Source organism: Coregonus lavaretus (genome assembly GCF_964263955.1).
Source record: "Coregonus lavaretus genome assembly, contig: HAP1_SCAFFOLD_3109, whole genome shotgun sequence".
Lineage (NCBI taxonomy): Eukaryota > Metazoa > Chordata > Actinopteri > Salmoniformes > Salmonidae > Coregonus > Coregonus lavaretus.
The window spans coordinates 7,023-28,707 of NW_028158125.1; the positions used below are offsets into that span (position 1 = coordinate 7,023).

The 21,685-nt window shown below is 38.5% G+C and overlaps 1 protein-coding gene and 1 pseudogene across 2 annotated transcripts; one reads left to right on the top strand and one right to left on the bottom strand.

Annotated features, from left to right (window-relative positions):
* Positions 1–2,912: 2,912 nt before the first annotated feature.
* Positions 2,913–4,543, top strand: LOC311124387 (T-cell ecto-ADP-ribosyltransferase 1-like; the record flags this gene model as incomplete). Its single annotated transcript, XM_084198549.1, has 3 exons — positions 2,913–2,940; positions 3,057–3,139; positions 3,761–4,543. 3 exons carry the CDS (start codon positions 2,913–2,915, stop codon positions 4,541–4,543), a joined length of 894 nt encoding a protein of 297 aa, XP_084054675.1.
* A 6,491-nt stretch (positions 4,544–11,034) lies between these two features.
* Positions 11,035–15,074, bottom strand: LOC311124389 (ecto-ADP-ribosyltransferase 5-like; annotated as a pseudogene). Its single transcript has 3 exons — positions 14,996–15,074; positions 12,061–12,169; positions 11,035–11,853 (listed from the first exon to the last, which is right to left on the bottom strand). The product of its transcript is annotated as an ecto-ADP-ribosyltransferase 5-like (transcript).
* Positions 15,075–21,685: the final 6,611 nt, after the last annotated feature.

Here is a 21,685-nt window from a genome sequence, read left to right on the forward strand (position 1 = left end):
GATTATTTCACGTATAATTCACTGAATCACAATTCCAGTGGGTCAGAAGTTTACATACACTAAGTTGAGTGTGCCTTTAAACAGCTTGGAAAAATTCAGAAAATGATGTCATGGCTTTAGAAGCTTCTGATAGGCTAATTGACATCATTTGAGTCAATTGGAGGTGTACCTGTGGATGTATTTCAAGGCCTACCTTCAAACTCAGTACCTCTTTGCTTAACATCATGGGAAAATCAAAAGAAATCAGCCAAAACCTCAGAAAAAAAACTTGATAGACCTCCACAAGTCTGGCTCATCCTTGGGAGCAATTTACAAACGCCTGAAGGTACCATGTTCATACCGCTCAGGAAGGAGACGCGTTCTGTCTCATAGAGATGAACGTACTTTGGTGAGAAAAGTGCAAATAAATCCCAGAACAACAGCAAAGGACCTTGTGAAGATGCTGGAGGAAACAGGTACAAAAGTATCTATATCCACAGTAAAACGAGTCCTATATCGACATAACCTGAAAGGCCGCTCAGCAAGGAAGACGCCACTGCTCCAAAACCGCCATAAAAAAGCCAGACTACGGTTTGCAACTGCACATGGGGACAAAGATCGTACTTTTTGGAGAAATGTCCTCTGGTCTGATGAAACAAAAATAGAACTGTTTGGCCATAATGACCATCGTTATGTTTGGAGGAAAAAGGGGGTGCTTGCAAGCCAAAGAACACCATCCCAACCGTGAAGCACGGGGGTGGCAGCATCATGCTGTGAGGGTGCTTTGTTGCAGGAGGGACTGGTGCACTTCACAAAATAGATGGCATTATGAGGAAGGAAAAGTATGTGGATATATTGAAGCAACATCTCAAGACATCAGTCAGGAAGTTAAAGCTTGGTCGCAAATGGGTCTTCCAAATGGACATTGACCCCAAGCATACTTCCAAAGTTGTGGTAAAATGGCTTGAGAACAACAAAGTCAAGGTATTGGAGTGGCCATCACAAAGCCCTGACCTGAATCCTATAGAAAATGTGTGGGCAGAACTGATCAAGCGTGTGCGAGCAAGGAGGCCTACAAACCTGACTCAGTTACACCAGCTCTGTCAGGAGGAATGGGCCAAAATTCACCCAACTTATTGTGGGAAGCTTGTGGAAGGCTACCCGAAAGTTTGACCCAAGTTAAACAATTTAAAGGCAATGCTACCAAATACTAATTGAGTGTATGTAAACTTCTGACCCAATGGGAATATAATGAAGGAAATAAAAGCTGAAATAAATCATTCTCTCTACTATTATTCTGACATTTCACATTCTTAAAATAATGTGGTGATCCTAACTGACCTAAAACAGGGAATATTTACTTGGATTAAATGTCAGGAATTGATAATAACTGAGTTCAAATGTATTTGGCTAAGGTGTATGTAAACTTCTGACTTCAACTGTATACAGTAGGGGTCTTTTTTTATCTATGCTGACTGTGAAGAGTTACTCAGAAGTTGTGACAATATCTCCATAGTTTCAGTTTGACAGATTTAATAGACTAGAAAGAAGAATCAAACCCTTCACATGTTTTATGACAACAAGTTCATATTTACACCCTGTCTTTTAGTACAACATAACATATACATACCGGTTACGTCTAATAACACAACTGTCTTTGCACTGATTCCACTGTTCCACATGACATCTACCTACATGAACTATTATACAACTATATAGCTCTACTCTATTCCATAGGAGAGAGAGCATCACACAGATCCTTAGATTCAGGGACAGAATCAAAGGTGGACTTAATACTAGCTACAGGTACAGCTGTAGTGTTGGTGACAGAGACCTGGGTGGATGTAGTACTAACTACAGGTACAGCTGTAGTGTTGGTGACAGAGACCTGGATGGATGTAGTACTAACTACAGGTACAGCTGTAGTGTTGGTGACAGAGACCTGGGTGGATGTAGTACTAACTACAGGTACAGATGTAGTGTTGGTGACAGAGACCTGGGTGGATGTAGTACTAACTACAGGTACAGCTGTAGTGTTGGTGACAGAGACCTGGGTGGATGTAGTACTAACTACAGGTACAGCTGTAGTGTTGGTGACAGAGACCTGGGTGGATGTAGTACTAACTACAGGTACAGCTGTAGTGTTGGTGACAGAGACCTGGGTGGATGTAGTACTAACTACAAGCACAGCTGTAGTGTTGGTGACAGAGACCTGGGTGGATGTAGTACTAACTACAGGTACAGATGTAGTGTTGGTGACAGAGACCTGGGTGGATGTAGTACTAACTACAGGTACAGCTGTAGTGTTGGTGACAGAGACCTGGGTGGATGTAGTACTAACTACAGGTACAGCTGTAGTTACTTATCTATGTTTTACTTAACACTTTACACACTATTTTCTTAAAAAACTGCATTGGTGGTTAACGGCTTGTAAGTCAGCATTTCACTGTAATGTCTACACCTGTTGTATTCGGCGCATGTGGCAAATACAATTTTTGGATTTGATTTGATTTGATATACCTCACTATCACTATAAAGATGTTACATTGTAATGAAGAACGTGAAGGTAAAGATTTATCCAAATTGAAAGAGAAAGTAACTTTAAGGTTCTCTTTCAGTCGAGACCTCAACGTCACTGTGTGGGATGGATCGTCATTATCACAGATATAAAAAGAAACGCATGGTTGGGATGACAGAGAGAACTGATACACTGTAAGAAGAGTTTGATTGAAGAGCTCCTTGCATCAATAGTTACTAGTACAGAGTGCAGGTGAGTGCTTCTCCATTTGACAGGATGTGATATTTTATTCCAGTCTTAGGAACAGGTATCACTTGTTGTTGTTGTATCACTTGGGTTGTTGAAATAAGAGTTAACTTTATTTGATTATATACTTTGAACATGCTGTAGATTTGAGGTCAACAACTTCTGCAACATGGGTGGTGGATATTCCGTAATTGATGGTGAGATATATTTTTTTGCAATGACAACCGTTATGTATGTAGCTGCAACTTATTTGTATGTAAAGGCACAATGGAAATGTTTCTCATCCTTTGACTGGTTGTGTTCTCATCTTTAGATGTGAAGAGCACTGAGAAGAAGAAAAACTACATCTCTGTCTTGGTTTTGATTCTCTGTCTTCACTTTGGACTGGTGACACAGGTACCCTAAGAAAAATACAACCTCAAACCTAATATTTCATTTACCTAGTTTAGTTGATTTACCCTGCTTATAATAAATTATGGCAAATCAGGAAATCAAGTTGAGTTAACAAAACAAGGCAATAACATATTTGTTACATTATAAAGTATAAGTTCATACAACTTTACATTTAACACCAGCAGGGTTCATTTATATTTTTAAGTTGAACAAGTACTCCTTTTACAGAGATAAGTTGAACAAATTCTCCTTTTACAGAGACATAATTTTAAAAAATAGTGTCCCACGACTGTTTTTTCGGACAAGAAAAGAGTGTCCTTAAATGTTATGGGCAATTCCTGTGAATAGGCTTCATGTTGTTTTGACTACGCCCTGAGCTATGCAGAAAAAACAAATGTCTATCATATTTTTGTCGTCCTGCTTTGGGACTTGGGCGGTGCTATTATTTTGTACTTTCATTTTGCACATTGACATAAACCAACAAACACACAAGTCTACTATTGTTTTCCTCACATTTGGCCTCACAAACTGCGGCCAATAAGGGATCGGTAGACATTTTATCACCCAAGCAAGGACCTGATAGGTCTGTAAGGAGAATGTCCCTAAAGAATGTTACTGTTACAGAAGGAAATTTTCCCACTGGACATGGCAGCTGATTCTGTTGACGACAAATACGATGTCTGCAGAGACGAAGCCTTTAAGAGAGTGGAGACCTACTTCCTCCCACATGAGAAGAACACCACCACTAACTTCAGAAGAGCCTGGGACATTGCAGAGAAACATACCTCCACTCCAAAAGATGGTCTGCAAAAAGTGCATTCCATCGCTATGTATTTGTACACAAATAACAAACCCCAACCTCCATCCGAATCCATCTACCTGAACTTCAACGAAGCAGTTAGAGAAGGCAGATATGGGTATGGAACATCATTCCAGTACCATTCCCTGCACTTCTATCTAACTGACGCCATTCAGATTCTCAAACAAAGTCAAACATCATGTAGGACCACCTACCTTAGAACCAATGTAACTTTTGATCAGGATGTTGTCAACAAAGAAATGCACTTTGGTTATTTTGTCTCAAGTTCTATACATAAGACCTTATACGATTTTGGAGACACGTCCTGCTTTGAGATCAACACATGTTTTGGTGTTAACCTGACATATTACTCTGCCTGTGCAAACGAGGGGGAAGTTTTGATTCCTCCCTATGAGGTATTCAAAGTCACCAACATCCAGATGAAGTCAGCAGTGAATAACCTGTGGTGTAAAGTCGTCTACACTATAAAGAGCACTGGAAAATGGAAGAGTGACCTGAATTGTAAAGCAATAGATACAGGCTACTGCTACATAAAGCTATTAACTATGTTCATAGTCGCAATAGTGTTCATATATTTACAAAACTAAAATAGTGATTTTGTCAAACAGCATAGGCAGCAGCTCTGTAGAGATGAGATGATTATTTGGAATGAAAGAATAAAGTCATCAAATAAAATAAATGTAGCATACACAACAACTGAAATATTTTATTAAAGAAATGTGAATAAATGATGGTTAATAAGTGATAAGCAGTAATGGGCAGTCACTACTATCATGGGTCTTTATTAATTGTTTTATTCTGTGTTTTTACAGAAATCAACCCTTATAACGCATAGTGTATTTAATGTTTAAAAAATAATCAAAACCGAAATCAGTTATTATTTTATAATAATCTAACTGAAACCGAACCAACCTCAAAAAAGCACTATTACCACCTATCATAGAACCAAAGTGTAATTTGATCAGAACATTGTCATCAAAGAAATCGATTTCGGCACCTTCGCCTCGAGCACTCTAGTTAAGGAAATAGGCAGAGATTCATTTGGAGCGACGTCCTGCTTTGAGATCTCCACATGTCTTGGAGCTGACATATCATATTACTCTGTATTTACTGGAGAGAGAGAAGTCTTAATTCCTCCCTATGAGGTATTCACAGTGACCAACATCCAGACGAAGTCACCAGAGAATAAACTGTGTTGTGAAGTCGTCTACACACTAGCGAGCAATAGAGTTCGTAAGAGCTCAACTGCAAATTGGTGCCAAAATAAATCAGAAAAGCACTTCATTTTTAATTTAATCACAATCAGCAGAACAGCCGATACAGGTTACATACTGTTCTTTAATTATGTTCTGTATATTACTGATCGTTCCCCCCACCAATGTACAAGGAGAAGTAATCTGAAACAAATGTATCTTTCTCAGCTCTCAGGTGTAACGATCCTGTTAAATGGTTAAACACGCATTACTTTCTCAGATTAAGATTTTTGGAAATAATATAATGTACGGTAATAGATTGAAATTGAATGTAATTAATTAATTTGTCATTTGATTATATTTTTAGCATGTGCTCTCCAGCTTATGTTGAATAAATAAAAACATTGACCATTATTACATCCCATGTCCTATATATCCACTACCTGTACATCAATTATAAAGAGATGAATTTCATCTCACTTGAAGAAAATGAGTTTGTTCTCAGGTTGCAATTAGAATGGACTACAAAGAGATTTAGATTTAAGGAAAGATTCAAAGATCTTGACAAATGAAACCTGAAGCTTCAATTGTCACATCTGAGTGAGATTGTGGCTAACATAGTCAATCTTTACCATTATTCAACATAGTTGTACAAAGAAATTAAACTTAGTTATGGCTTTGAAATGAACTTGAGGCCAAAGAGTTAAATAGTAACCAGAGTGATAAGAGAAGAGGATACTGTCAGAGGGAGATGGAAGGGAGGGAGAGCAGGAGCAGGGTTAGTAGTTTCCTGTGTCTGTGAGGTCAGAGGGAGATGGGAGGGAGGGAGAGCAGTAGAAGTGTTAATAGTTGCCTGTGTCTATGAGGTCAGAGCTCAATACTGCTCAATTTATCAACCACACCGAGGATGAACGGTCTCGTTCCAGGCCGACTATTTTGAAGACAGGCCGCAGCCATTAAGATATGGCTGCTGGCCAAGTCATCGACTGTGCTGTTGGGCATCAGATTGCTATAGCATATGATTTGGTTAGCTGATATGTTAAACATCTATCGAAGAGATGTGACATCTGGCAGGCAACTTCAATGTAGTCATCCTGGAACGTGGCCAACCTCATGAGTGGGGTTGGAAGAGAGATGAGGAGTGACTCAGTTACCAAGAAGCTTTCAGCAGCCATCATTTTGGCTAGCAGAGACAACAGAGGCCATAGGGTGGCAGTGAACTGTCATAACAACCTACTGACTAAACCAAATATTAACTGTTGCTTTGACACAAATATGAAACACAATATCTCTAAGAGATGGAAATGACAATGAATATCTTATACAGTAATGATGACACCTGCATAGTTACATCTGGGAAACTGAATGACATTTATCTTTGTCAGCCTGATGATGACTGTGTCACACCTTCAAGAGGGCCTCAAACTTTAGTGAGGGTTCTGAGGGGGAAAATATCACAAGAAAATGTACCTGTTAGTGGGAAAGTGATAAACAGTAGTCAGAAGTCACCCTGATGATTGACTGATGACTGGTATCATTCCACATTTGATCAAATTTATAATATTTTATGAAATATTTAAATGGACAATGAAGATGTTCTATTATATTCTAGTGTGTCCTTGTGTGTTTGTGCCTTGGGCTTTAGTGTTTGTGGTTTGAAGGGAACACTACTGTATGTGCACAAATAACTAACCCAAACCCATCTACCTAGACTGTATTAGAACACAGATAACTAACCCAAACCCATCTACCTAGACTGTATTAGAACACAGATAACTAACCCAAACCCATCTACCTAGACTGTATTATAACACAGATAACTAACCCAAACCTATCTACCTAGACTGTATTAGAACACAGATAACTAACCCAAACCCATATACCTAGACTGTATTAGAACACAGAAAACTAACCCAAACCCATCTACCTAGACTGTATTAGAACACAGATAACTAACCCAAACCCATCTACCTAGACTGTATTAGAACACAGATAACTAACCCAAACCTATCTACCTAGACTGTATTAGAACACATATAACTAATCCAAACCCATCTACCTAGACTGTATTAGAACACAGATAACTAACCCAAACCCATCTACCCAGACTGTATTAGAACACAGATAACTAGCCCAAACCCATCTACCTAGACTGTATTAGAACACAGATAACTAACCCAAACCCATCTACCTAGACTGTATTAGAACACAGATAACTAAACCAAACCTATCTACCTAGACTGTATTAGAACACAGATAACTAACCCAAACCCATCTACCTAGACTGTATTAGAACACAGATAACTAACCCAAACCCATCTACCCAGACTGTATTAGAACACAGATAACTAACCCAAACCCATCTACCTAGACTGTATTAGAACACAGATAACTAACCCAAACCCATCTACCTAGACTGTATTAGAACACAGATAACTAAACCAAACCTATCTACCTAGACTGTATTAGAACACAGATAACTAACCCAAACCCATCTACCTAGACTGTATTATAACACAGATAACTAACCCAAACCTATCTACCTAGACTGTATTAGAACACAGATAACTAACCCAAACCCATCTACCTAGACTGTATTAGAACACAGATAACTAACCCAAACCCATCTACCTAGACTGTATTAGAACACAGATAACTAACCCAAACCCATCTACCTAGACTATATTAGAACACAGATAACTAACCCAAACCTATCTACCTAGACTGTATTCGAACACATATAACTAACCCAAACCCATCTACCTAGACTGTATTATAACACAGATAACTAACCCAAACCTATCTACCTAGACTGTATTAGAACACAGATAACTAACCCAAACCCATCTACCCAGACTGTATTAGAACACAGATAACTAACCCAAACCCATCTACCCAGACTGTATTAGAACACAGATAACTAACCCAAACCTATCTACCTAGACTGTATTAGAACACAGATAACTAACCCAAACCTATCTACCTAGACTGTATTAGAACACAGATAACTAACCCAAACCTATCTACCTAGACTGTATTAGAACACAGATAACTAACCCAAACCCATCTACCTAGACTGTATTAGAACACAGATAACTAACCCAAACCTATCTACCTAGACTGTATTAGAACACAGATAACTAACCCAAACCCATCTACCTAGACTGTATTAGAACACAGATAACTAACCCAAACCTATCTACCTAGACTGTATTAGAACAGAGATAACTAACCCAAACCCATCTACCTAGACTGTATTAGAACAGAGATAACTAACCCAAACCCATCTACCTAGACTGTATTAGAACACAGATAACTAACCCAAACCCATCTACCCAGACTGTATTAGAACACAGATAACTAACCCAAACCTATCTACCTAGACTGTATTAGAACACAGATAACTAACCCAACTCATCTATCTCCTCTCTGAAGTGTGCATGTGTAACAACTTTAATTTGACCTTGCACTCCTTCTAAATAATGCCATTTTTAGGAACTTTCTCAAATGGTCAAGAATACATCATTTAGTGCATTCTGTTCATAACAGTTTCTAGTTTTCGGAACAAAAAACTGTATTGAGATCAAATGTTTCATATATTAAGAAATGAGCAGAATGTTGGCCCAGTTTCATCTCGCTCCATCTTCTCCCACTGCTGGCCACTGGGCTTCCTCTCATCACCATATTTGGTAGTGAGTGGAAGCCCCCACCGGATGCTTCAGGTTTTTACCCCATGTGACACATCAGTGTTTCCCCTTTTACATGTGCTAGAACTGTAATGCAAGGTATACTCAGGGCTAAAGTCACCAAGGACCAGAAACACCAGTGATGTGTCATACATGGGTGGATCCATAAAAACAAAACCTGTTATGCGAATTGACATAACAACAGAAAACACAAAAGAAGAGGATTAAGAGGTTTTGCTCATAACTTGGCCTCACAAAAAAGGATACCGTAACGTTGAGTGACCAGAACTGAAGTAACAGGTAAGAATGTAATATACAGTGGGGGAAAAAAGTATTTAGTCAGCCACCAATTGTGCAAGTTCTCCCACTTAAAAAGATGAGAGAGGCCTGTAATTTTCATCATAGGTACACGTCAACTATGACAGACAAAATGAGGAAAAAAAATCCAGAAAATCACATTGTAGGATTTTTAATGAATTTATTAGCAAATTATGGTGGGAAATAAGTATTTGGTCACCTACAAACAAGCAAGATTTCTGGCTCTCACAGACCTGTAACTTCTTCTTTAAGAGGCTCCTCTGTCCTCCACTCGTTACCTGTATTAATGGCACCTGTTTGAACTTGTTATCAGTATAAAAGACACCTGTCCACAACCTCAAACAGTCACACTCCAAACTCCACTATGACCAAGACCAAAGAGCTGTCAAAGGACACCAGAAACAAAATTGTAGACCTGCACCAGGCTGGGAAGACTGAATCTGCAATAGGTAAGCAGCTTGGTTTGAAGAAATCAACTGTGGGAGCAATTATTAGGAAATGGAAGATATACAAGACCACTGATAATCTCCCTCAATCTGTGGCTCCACGCAAGATCTCACCCCGTGGGGTCAAAATGATCACAAGAACGGTGAGCAAAAATCCCATAGACAAACCCCATAGACCGTGTCCGACATCGGTCTTACCTACTACTTACTAAAACTACTGAGTTCTGATCATACAACTTACTATTTAGAATGTAGTCTCGCGAGCCAACCGGATCTCTCACATTAATGTTTCACTACATGGTAATCTGTCTGGTTATTACGAGGCTATTTAGAATGTACAGTCTAGTTAAAATGGATGCAGTATGCCACAAATACTAACATACTAGGCTCACCCACACTGAGAATACATCTTCTAATCTTGGTACAGTGTTTCCACTTAACTTATTGTCAGCTGATTATCAACTGGGTCTGAAGTGACAATTCTCTTCCTCAATAGCATGCAGTGACATCCTGGCATTTAAAGCATACTCAATATTAGAAATGTCACATACTATAAAACGTTGTCTTTTCGCATATCCATCAGCCTACTTGTTAGTTTGGGGAGTCGGACACGGCCAGTGTGTTTTTTCTTATGGTAGAACAACATACCAGACAGTACCCTACATATAGTCGTTTCTCTCTTTTAACCTTTGGCCTAAAGTGTTCTTACACGTTATCAACGTGTGTCGGTTATGCTTCATTGAGTCTCTCAAACCAGTTTTGCCAGTTGAACAATGCACTTAAAAAACCGACAGAATATCACTCGCATGAAAACGTGTTTAGGATTGATGCTGTAGCTGTATCATTCATCTTTGTTTTGTCTCTCCCACTCAACTTCATGCTGTTCTCTCCTGGTTGTGATTGGTTGATTGAGCAGTATGGAGCTCAGGTCCCCTGATCTAGGATCCCCTGTCCATGTAATCTTATTCATTATGATATAAAAGGCGAAACTGATCCTAAATCAGCACTCTTACTCTGAGAGGCTTATGGCCCCTGACTTCACAGACAAAGGAAACGACTAACCCTCCTCAGTGCTCTCTCACCCAACTCTCTCTCTCAGCCTCAGAGAGCCCTCGCAGTTTTATTTTATTTTCACTCTTGGTATTCTTACAACCCATTAAGAACTGACCTTGAGTCAGTATGTCTGGTATAATTCATTTCAGATTAGACTTGACAGGACACCGTGCAATCCTGTCAAGACTTGCATAGTGTGAAAGGTAATAGAACTGTAGGATTTTGTAAACCATGTAATGTGAAGCAAGCTTTAAAGCCATTACCAACTTATCATTTCTTTGTACAGCCATTATGCATGAGAGTCAAGCACATAAGGACATTTGAAGGATTTTGAAAATGGTGTAATGTGAAAGAAGCTTTATCATGTCAGCCACAATGTCACTCAAATGTGTATGTGATGATAGTGGCTGGTTCTCTTTGGTTTCATCTCGGCAGTGGATTCACCTCCACTCAAAATCAATTTGCAATTCAGATCACTGTCTCCTCCTTTCCTCTTTAGTGTGCAGACAACTTTACACAACAGGTTATTCACTGGTGACTTTGTCTGGATTTTGGTGACTTCAAAAATCTCATATGGTGGAATTAAAAATTATTTCTCTTCAGGAAAGGCTGAGTAAGAAGTTAGCTCAGCGCCAAAGCAAGTGTGGGTCTCAAAGCAAGACACATTCCCAAAGTTGGTTAAGTCGGATCTCAAAGAGCTTGCGGCGAAGGTGCCGAAACGGATCTCGTGGTTGAGAACACTCAGATCAAACTTCTTGTTGGTTCTGTGAAAGGCTTCCTTACATGCCCCTTGTCTTTCTCGAAGAATCTGAATGGCATCAGTCAGGTAGAAATGCAGTGCATGGTACTTGAATGATGTCACGTATGCAGAATTGCCCTCTTGAACTGCTTTGTTAAAGTCCAGGTAGATCGATTTGGAATTCAGTCTGGGTAGATTTGTTGTGTACAAATAGATAGCAGTGGAATTCTCTGTTTTCAAAAGGTCTCCATGTGGTATAGCATGTGGTTTTGCTATGTTCCAGGATGTGTTGAATTGAGGATTAGTGTTTACTCATTGTAGAGGTACATGTTTTCAACCTCCATTAACATTAGACCTCTGCAACCATCATATTTGTCATCAACAGAAGAAAGGGACCATGTCTAGAGGTAGAATCTCTTGCATCCCTCCATCTTGAATCCCTCCATTCTGAGTTTCTCCATCCTGTAACAGTGACATTTTTTGAAACGTTTCCATTGATGAGACTTATGGCAACCTGTTCTACAGTTTGGAAACGTTTCCATTGATTAGACTTATGGCAACCTGTTCTACAGTTTGGAAACACTGATCTACTGTAGGGGCAAACATTGACATTTGAATATGTAATACATTTTTGTTTTATTTATTTGATTAAAATGTTAAATATCTCACCTTTGATTTGGGAATGCCGAAGATCAAAGCAAAGATTACCATCAAAACAAGCAGAAACATAACAGAAAAGGTGATTGTCTTCTTTGTGTGTAGGTCATGTGATTTCCATCTAATGACGTGAAAGAAGGAAGTAGAAGGGGACAGTTAATTTCAACAAGAAACCAGTGCTGTGTTCGAATACCCATACTAACATACTGTATACTACATACTTAATGAGTATATACTACATACTATTAGTTCATTTTAGTACATTGTAAACGAACGGTATCCTTACAGCTGAGTATACTAGAACTTTGCCTGTCTACCGGAAGTTGATGCTGTTGCTGTGCAAGCTCTTGCTAGCTTGTTAGCATCACAAATGACTAGCTAGACATCTTACGACTTCATTAACAATGTTCATTGAGAACGCACAACGACTATTCCACTTAGCTAAGCTAAGAATGACGTGAATAATAAAGTCAATAGACGTTGGGAAGTTAGTTAGATAGCATATAGTTAATATACTGGCAAGTTCGATGTATTAGTAGCCAACCAACGTTAGGTAGCTAGCTAACATACCAGTACATACAATCAACTGCTGTAATGATATGCTATGCGGTTCGTAAGGCTAGCGTACCTAAGAAATTGTCACCCAACATAACATGTAACGTCACTTATTTCAAAAGGCATTACATTATTACATTGCTCAACATTTTCTTAACATTTGTCATAATAAGTTAAAGCAATGAATTTGTATCCACTCTCGTCGGACTTCAGCTGCATATTTTCTGCAATTTTCTTAAAATCTGAAAATGCTTTGAAGCCACGCCCATTCTCTGAAGAATTGCATTATGGGCCCCAAAAGCACAGAAATAGTGTCCACTGCTTTTTTACTTTGTATTTTGGCTAATGTAGTACAACATCAGGGAACTTTTGGCATGCTAAATATATCCATACTATGACCAATAAGCATACTACATACTCCATTTACGTCACAAATAGTATGGTTAGTGCGGTTAGTATGAGTATTCGAACACAGCTCAGGTCTTACTGTGCCTGTTCCAAAGATATTGATATTAAGAGGTAGAATTGGAAGAACTTGAAATGAAATTACCGGTAAATGTAAATGTGACATTTGTAATATCTGCCATCAAATGTATTTGTTCTCGCTAGTTAGTCACTTTTACTTATCACTCATAAGCCAGTGTTATACTCTGTGAGAGGGCAAATTTACTACTATTATCATTCTTTAATCATTACTTTTCAGTGTCTTTTGCACGTGAAATAATCTGTAGAAAACTGGGTGTACAGGTGTTATGTACATACAGTGGGGAAAAAAAGTATTTAGTCAGCCACAAATTGTGCAAGTTCTCCCACTTAAAAAGATGAGAGAGGCCTGTAATTTTCATCATAGGTACACGTCAACTATGACAGACAAAATTAGAAAAAAATATCCAGAAAATCACATTGTAGGATTTTTTATGAATTTATTTGCAAATTATGGTGGAAAATAAGTATTTGGTCAATAACAAAAGTTTCTCAATACTTTGTTATATACACTTTGTTGGCAATGACACAGGTCAAACGTTTTCTGTAAGTCTTCACAAGGTTTTCACACACTGTTGCTGGTATTTTGGCCCATTCCTCCATGCAGATCTCCTCTAGAGCAGTGATGTTTTGGGGCTGTCGCTGGGCAACACAGACTTTCAACTCCCTCCAAAGATTTTCTATGGGGTTGAGATCTGGAGACTGGCTAGGCCACTCCAGGCTAGCCAGTCTCCAGATGAAATGCTTCTTATGAAGCCACTCCTTCGTTGCCTGGGCGGTGTGTTTGGGATCATTGTCATGCTGAAAGACCCAGTCACGTTTCATCTTCAATGCCCTTGCTGATGGAAGGAGGTTTTCACTCAAAATCTCACGATACATGGCCCAATTCATTCTCTCCTTTACACGGATCAGTCGTCCTGGTCCCTTTGCAGAAAAACAGCCCCAAAGCATGATGTTTCCACCACCATGCTTCACAGTAGGTATGGTGTTCTTTGGATACAACTCAGCATTCTTTGTCCTCCAAACACGACGAGTTGAGTTTTTACCAAAAAGTTATATTTTGGTTTCATCTGACCATATGACATTCTCCCAATCCTCTTCTGGATCATCCAAATGCACTCTAGCAAACTTCAGACGGGCCTGGACATGTACTGGCTTAAGCAGGGGGACACGTCTGGCACTGCAGGATTTGAGTCACTGGCGGCGTAGTGTGTTACTGATGGTAGGCTTTGTTACTTTGGTCCCAGCTCTCTGCAGGTAATTCACTAGGTCCCCCCGTGTGGTTCTGGGATTTTTGCTCACCGTTCTTGTGATCATTTTGACCCCACGGGGTGAGATCTTGCGTGGAGCCCCAGATCGAGGGAGATTATCAGTGGTCTTGTATGTCTTCCATTTCCTAATAATTGCTCCCACAGTTGATTTCTTCAAACCAAGCTGCTTACCTATTGCAGATTCAGTCTTCCCAGCCTGGTGCAGGTCTACAATTTTGTTTCTGGTGTCCTTTGACAGCTCTTTGGTCTTGGCCATAGTGGAGTTTGGAGTGTGACTGTTTGAGGTTGTGGACAGGTGTCTTTTATACTGATAACAAGTTCAAACAGGTGCCATTAATACAGGTAACGAGTGGAGGACAGAGGAGCCTCTTAAAGAAGAAGTTACAGGTCTGTGAGAGCCAGAAATCTTGCTTGTTTGTAGGTGACCAAATACTTATTTTCCACCATAATTTGCAAATAAATTCATTAAAAATCCTACAATGTGATTTTCTGGATTTTTTTTCCTCATTTTGTCTGTCATAGTTGACGTGTACCTATGATGAAAATTACAGGCCTCTCTCATCTTTTTAAGTGGGAGAACTTGCACAATTGGTGGCTGACTAAATACTTTTTTCCCCCACTGTATATTACATTCTTACCTGTTACTTCAGTTCTGGTCACTCAACGTTACGGTATCCTTTTTTGTGAGGCCAAGTTATGAGCAAAACCTCTTAATCCTATTATTTTGTGTTTTCTGTTGTTATGTCAATTCGCATAAGAGGTTTTGTTTTTATGGATCCACCCATGTATGACACATCACTGGTGTTTCTGGTCCTTGTTGACTTTAGCCCTGAGTATACCTTGCATTACAGTTCTAGCACATGTAAAAGGGGAAACACTGATGTGTCACATGGGGTAAAAACCTGAAGCATCCGGTGGGGGCTTCCACTCACTACCAAATATGGTGATGAGAGGAAGCCCAGTGGCCAGCAGTGGGAGAAGATGGAGCGAGATGAAACTGGGCCAACATTCTGCTCATTTCTTAATATATGAAACATTTGATCTCAATACAGTTTTCTGTTCCCAAAACTAGAATCTGTTACGAACAGAATGCACTAAATGATGTATTCTTGACCATTTGAGAAAGTTCCTAAAAATGGCATTATTTAGAAGGAGTGCAAGGTCAAATTAAAGTTGTTACACATGCACACTTCAGAGAGGAGATAGATGAGTTGGGTTAGTTATCTGTGTTCTAATACAGTCTGGGTGGATGGGTTTGGGTTAGTTATCTGTGTTCTAATACAGTCTGGGTGGATGGGTTTGGGTTAGTTATCTGTGTTCTAATACAGTCTAGGTAGATGGGTTAGTTATCTGTGTTCTAATACAGTCTAGGTAGATGGGTTTGGGTTAGTTATCTGTGTTCTAATACAGTCTGGGTAGATGGGTTTGGGTTAGTTATCTGTGTTCTAATACAGTCTGGGTAGATGGGTTTGGGTTAGTTATCTGTGTTCTAATACAGTCTAGGTAGATGGGTTTGGGTTAGTTATCTGTGTTCTAATACAGTCTAGGTAGATAGGTTTGGGTTAGTTATCTGTGTTCTAATACAGTCTAGGTAGATGGGTTTGGGTTAGTTATCTGTGTTCTAATACAGTCTAGGTAGATGGGTTTGGGTTAGTTATCTGTGTTCTAATACAGTCTAGGTATATGGGTTTGGGTTAGTTATCTGTGTTCAAATACAGTCTAGGTAGATAGGTTTGGGTTAGTTATCTGTGTTATAATACAGTCTAGGTAGATGGGTTTGGGTTAGTTATCTGTGTTCTAATACAGTCTAGGTAGATAGGTTTGGGTTAGTTATCTGTGTTCTAATACAGTCTAGGTAGATGGGTTTGGGTTAGTTATCTGTGTTCTAATACAGTCTGGGTAGATGGGTTTGGGTTAGTTATCTGTGTTCTAATACAGTCTAGGTAGATGGGTTTGGGTTAGTTATCTGTGTTCTAATACAGTCTAGGTAGATAGGTTTGGTTTAGTTATCTGTGTTCTAATACAGTCTGGGTAGATGGGTTTGGGTTAGTTATCTGTGTTCTAATACAGTCTAGGTAGATGGGTTTGGGTTAGTTATCTGTGTTCTAATACAGTCTGGGTAGATGGGTTTGGGTTAGTTATCTGTGTTCTAATACAGTCTAGGTAGATGGGTTTGGGTTAGTTATCTGTGTTCTAATACAGTCTAGGTAGATAGGTTTGGTTTAGTTATCTGTGTTCTAATACAGTCTAGGTAGATGGGTTTGGGTTAGTTATCTGTGTTCTAATACAGTGTAGGTAGATGGGTTTGGGTTAGTTATCTGTGTTCTAATACAGTCTGGGTAGATGGGTTTGGGTTAGTTATCTGTGTTCTAATACAGTCTAGGTAGATGGGTTTGGGTTAGTTATCTGTGTTCTAATACAGTCTGGGTAGATGGGTTTGGGTTAGTTATCTGTGTTCTAATACAGTCTAGGTAGATGGGTTTGGGTTAGTTATTTGTGCACATACAGTAGTGTTCCCTTCTAACCACAAACACTAAAGCCCAAGGCACAAACACACAAGGACACACTAGAATATAATAGAACATCTTCATTGTCCATTTAAATATTTCATAAAATATTATACATTTGATCAAATGTGGAATGATACCAGTCATCAGTCAACCATCAGGGTGACTTCTGACTACTGTTTATCTCTTTCCCACTAACAGGTATATATTTTATATACATTTTTTGGTGATATTTTCCCCCTCAGAACCCACAGTAAAGTTTGAGGCCCTCTTGAAGGTGTGACACAGTCATCATCAGGCTGACAAAGATAAATGTCATTCAGTTTCCCAGATGTAACTATGCAGGTGTCATCATTACTGTATAAGATATTCATTGTCATTTCCATCTCTTAGAGATATTGTGTTTCATATTTGTGTCAAAGCAACAGTTAATATTTGGTTTAGTCAGTAGGTTGTTATGACAGTTCACTGCCACCCTATGGCCTCTGTTGTCTCTGCTAGCCAAAATGATGGCTGCTGAAAGCTTCTTGGTAACTGAGTCACTCCTCATCTCTCTTCCAACCCCACTCATGAGGTTGGCCACGTTCCAGGCTGACTACATTGAAGTTGCCTGCCAGATGTCACATCTCTTCGATAGATGTTTAACATATCAGCTAACCAAATCATATGCTATAGCAATCTGATGCCCAACAGCACAGTCGATGACTTGGCCAGCAGCCATATCTTAATGGCTGCAGCCTGTCTTCAAAATAGTCGGCCTGGAACGAGACCGTTCATCCTCGGTGTGGTTGATTAATTGAGCAGTAAATTGAGCATTTTCAGATTTTAAGAAAATTGCAGAAAATATGCAGCTGAAGTCCGACGAGAGTGGATACAAATTCATTGCTTTAACTTATTATGACAAATGTTAAGAAAATGTTGAGCAATGTAATAATGTAATGCCTTTTGAAATAAGTGACGTTACATGTTATGTTGGGTGACAATTTCTTAGGTACGCTAGCCTTACGAACCGCATAGCATATCATTACAGCAGTTGATTGTATGTACTGGTATGTTAGCTAGCTACCTAACGTTGGTTGGCTACTAATACATCGAACTTGCCAGTATATTAACTATATGCTATCTAACTAACTTCCCAACGTCTATTGACTTTATTATTCACGTCATTCTTAGCTTAGCTAAGTGGAATAGTCGTTGTGCGTTCTCAATGAACATTGTTAATGAAGTCGTAAGATGTCTAGCTAGTCATTTGTGATGCTAACAAGCTAGCAAGAGCTTGCACAGCAACAGCATCAACTTCCGGTAGACAGGCAAAGTTCTAGTATACTCAGCTGTAAGGATACCGTTCGTTTACAATGTACTAAAATGAACTAATAGTATGTAGTATATACTCATTAAGTATGTAGTATACAGTATGTTAGTATGGGTATTCGAACACAGCACTGGTTTCTTGTTGAAATTAACTGTCCCCTTCTACTTCCTTCTTTCACGTCATTAGATGGAAATCACATGACCTACACACAAAGAAGACAATCACCTTTTCTGTTATGTTTCTGCTTGTTTTGATGGTAATCTTTGCTTTGATCTTCGGCATTCCCAAATCAAAGGTGAGATATTTAACATTTTAATCAAATAAATAAAACAAAAATGTATTACATATTCAAATGTCAATGTTTGCCCCTACAGTAGATCAGTGTTTCCAAACTGTAGAACAGGTTGCCATAAGTCTGGGTCATTCTACAGATTCGGTGCCTTTTGTGATTGAGGAGGATGAAACAATGAACATTAAAATCTTAAGCTTTTTTTTATTTGATGTGACAAAGTAATGTGTGTACTTGATAGAAAATACATTTTCCCATCTCAATGTAGAGTATTAAGTTATTATTCTGTATTATTTTCTCAAACAAGTCCCAATTTAATTCAACCCCGTCACAGTCATTTTGTTATTCAACTATTCATTTTTCCAATAAGCTTGAGATCAGCTTCTGGCATAATCTCACAGTTTAGATGTCCCTTGTAAATAATGGCATATTGTAATTAAAGAGAAAATCAAGAAAAACTGACCAGCACCATCCTTTCCAGTTTACGATGAAGAAATGTCTAATCTAACTCCACATTTTCGCAAGAAATGTGCAAGAATGCTGCGTAATTCCTTACAAAATTGAAATAGCCTTATTTACCCTGATTTAATACACACAATAAAAACACTATTGATGTTATATTTTGTGTATTTAATACAAAAATGTAAAAAAATAATCTCGTAACAGGGATGAATGCACCGCAACAGGGTTGAAAATCATGTAACAGGGTTGAGTGAAAAGCATCACGTGTCATATGTTTTATCTTTTGAGATCACTAACATGTTGCCATTTTTTAAACATTTTTAACATTTTTAAACCTACTGTCAACATAGCTTTTAAAATCTAAAGAATCTAGATGAAAGCTAGACAGAGTAAAACACATGAATGAACTAATAACAGTAACAACATTTCATTGATTTCATAAAAATATCCATCTGATAATGGCAGGAGTCTGTTTGAACATTGAGCAAACATCTTAACATTGATAACCTATATAGGTCACATGTTGCCATTTTTTAACATTTTAAACTACTGTCAACATAGCTTTTAAAGTTTAAACAATCAAGATGAAATCTAGACAGATTAAAACACATTAATAAACTAACAACAGTTACAACATTTCATTGATTTCATAGAAATATCCAGAGTAATGGCAGGAATGTCTGTGTTGTTTGAATGTTTGAACATTAAGCAAACATCTTACCATTAATAACCTATAGGTAAGCCTACAGTTTGTTCACCATTTTTACTGAGAGAGCCTAGCCCACACTTCCTTCTGTATTTCCATGTGCCTAGAAGTCACCGGTTTAGGGGGATCAATGTGTTCCAAGATGTCCTCAAATGGATACCACAGGATATCATCAAGAAGTGGCCAGAAGTACCTATTTGGTCCAGCACAGTACATGCATTTGACCTGCACATGGGATTCATCTGTGGCTAGAATTATTCCGGGATAGAAATCGTCATCATATTTGGCCACGCACCATTTCCCGCATATGTCTGGATTTGCCCAATCAACCTCCCTCTGTGACACGACTGATGTAACTTTAGGGGTAAATGTGAAATGTTGTGTATTGAAACACTGGCATTCCAGTTTCTTGTTGTGGACTGTGCACATACAGCTTACATCACGGTAGGCAATTTGCCTTGCAGCCACACAAACAACTTGGTGGATCCGCATTGTGGATGGAACTACTGGCAAATCTTTGCCTTTCTGCTGCTGTTTTTGCCATTGTTGAATCTGAAATTGTAGGTCAAGGTCAAGTCAATGACCAGTTTACTCTCCAAAACTAATTACTGTATCCTTTTAATCACTATGTAGTAAAATGAACGTGAACTTGCAGATAATACTCCTAAATATGTCAGTACAAACCAGTCGGCTAGTGACCATGAACCCCTCACGCACCAGTTGCCAAGGCAGTATACTGTATGTCTTTTTAGACTAGTCTTTTTATGCATTACCAAATTATGCTTTAAAGCAACAAAACTTTATTTTCTGTTGATTGTGTGTCCATGACCACCACCACCTCGTGTCTTAAAGATCTTACATTTCCAGGAGAATTACCTGACCACCGGCGCGCGGATGTCCCTCACCTTCCTCTCTATGTGTGTTTCCTTTCTGCTGCTGTTTTTTCCATTGTTGAATCTGAAATTGTAGGTCAAGGTCAAGTCAATGACCTGCTTACTCTTCAAGACTAAATATTGTATCCTTTTAATCACTATGTAGTAAAATGAACATGAACTTGCAGATAATACTCCTAAATATGTCAATGTATATAGGAGAGAGAACAAATTAATTGTCACTTTTTTAAAGTTATTATTTTCAAAAATTCCTTGTACTTTTAGTTGATACTGTAAAACCGTAAACAACAAACATTCAACAAGAAAATATGATTGGTATTAACCAATATACATTAAATATTGCTAAGATTTAACAGCTATTCAACCCTGTAACAGCCATTCAACCCCGTAACATTGAAAAATGTGATGGGGTTGAATGTGACAGGGTTGAAGATTTTGTGCTAATCTGTTGCTAATTCGGGATGCTAGCAGCTAGCAGTGTGCCACATGGCCTTATTCAACAAAAGACATTGTTATACTTCATAGCTATAAAAACAATTATTGGTAAAATCTTAACTATGAATCCCCCCCCCCAACAGAGTTGAATACCTGAGATTGACAAAGCCCATATGTGCTTAAAAAACATGACATATTTATAAAAAGTGAGAGAGCAGCTTACCACTTGTCACACCAGGCTTCTCTGAAGACTTGTATGATGTCACTTCCTCATAAATGATGTCCACAGGATCAAACCATTATTTAATTGTGAGTGGGGGTATTGTTGCGTTACGGGGTTGAAAGAAATACAAGGACAGGGGTAAAAGCCTGAATTTCTCAGAAAATAAAATGTCTTATGCTGAGAAAATGGATTATGCATAATAAGGGGGCATATACAATTAATTTAACAAAAAAAAAACATTATTATTTAACACTGTGTACTCAAAATGAGTCACGCCATTTGCATGATGGTCAATAGGGACAGGCGAAATTCTTAATACTCCTAAGAAAAGCAAACATATAAGTATTGAAATTCATCTCTGTTTAAAATCATATTCTCTACTCCATATTAAAAACATGTAAAACTTTGAAATGTTGTAATTTAAGTGTAGTTTGATAAATGTTCTGACAAGTTATAACACTAGTACATCTTGGGACACTGACAATACTGAAATGTCACCGA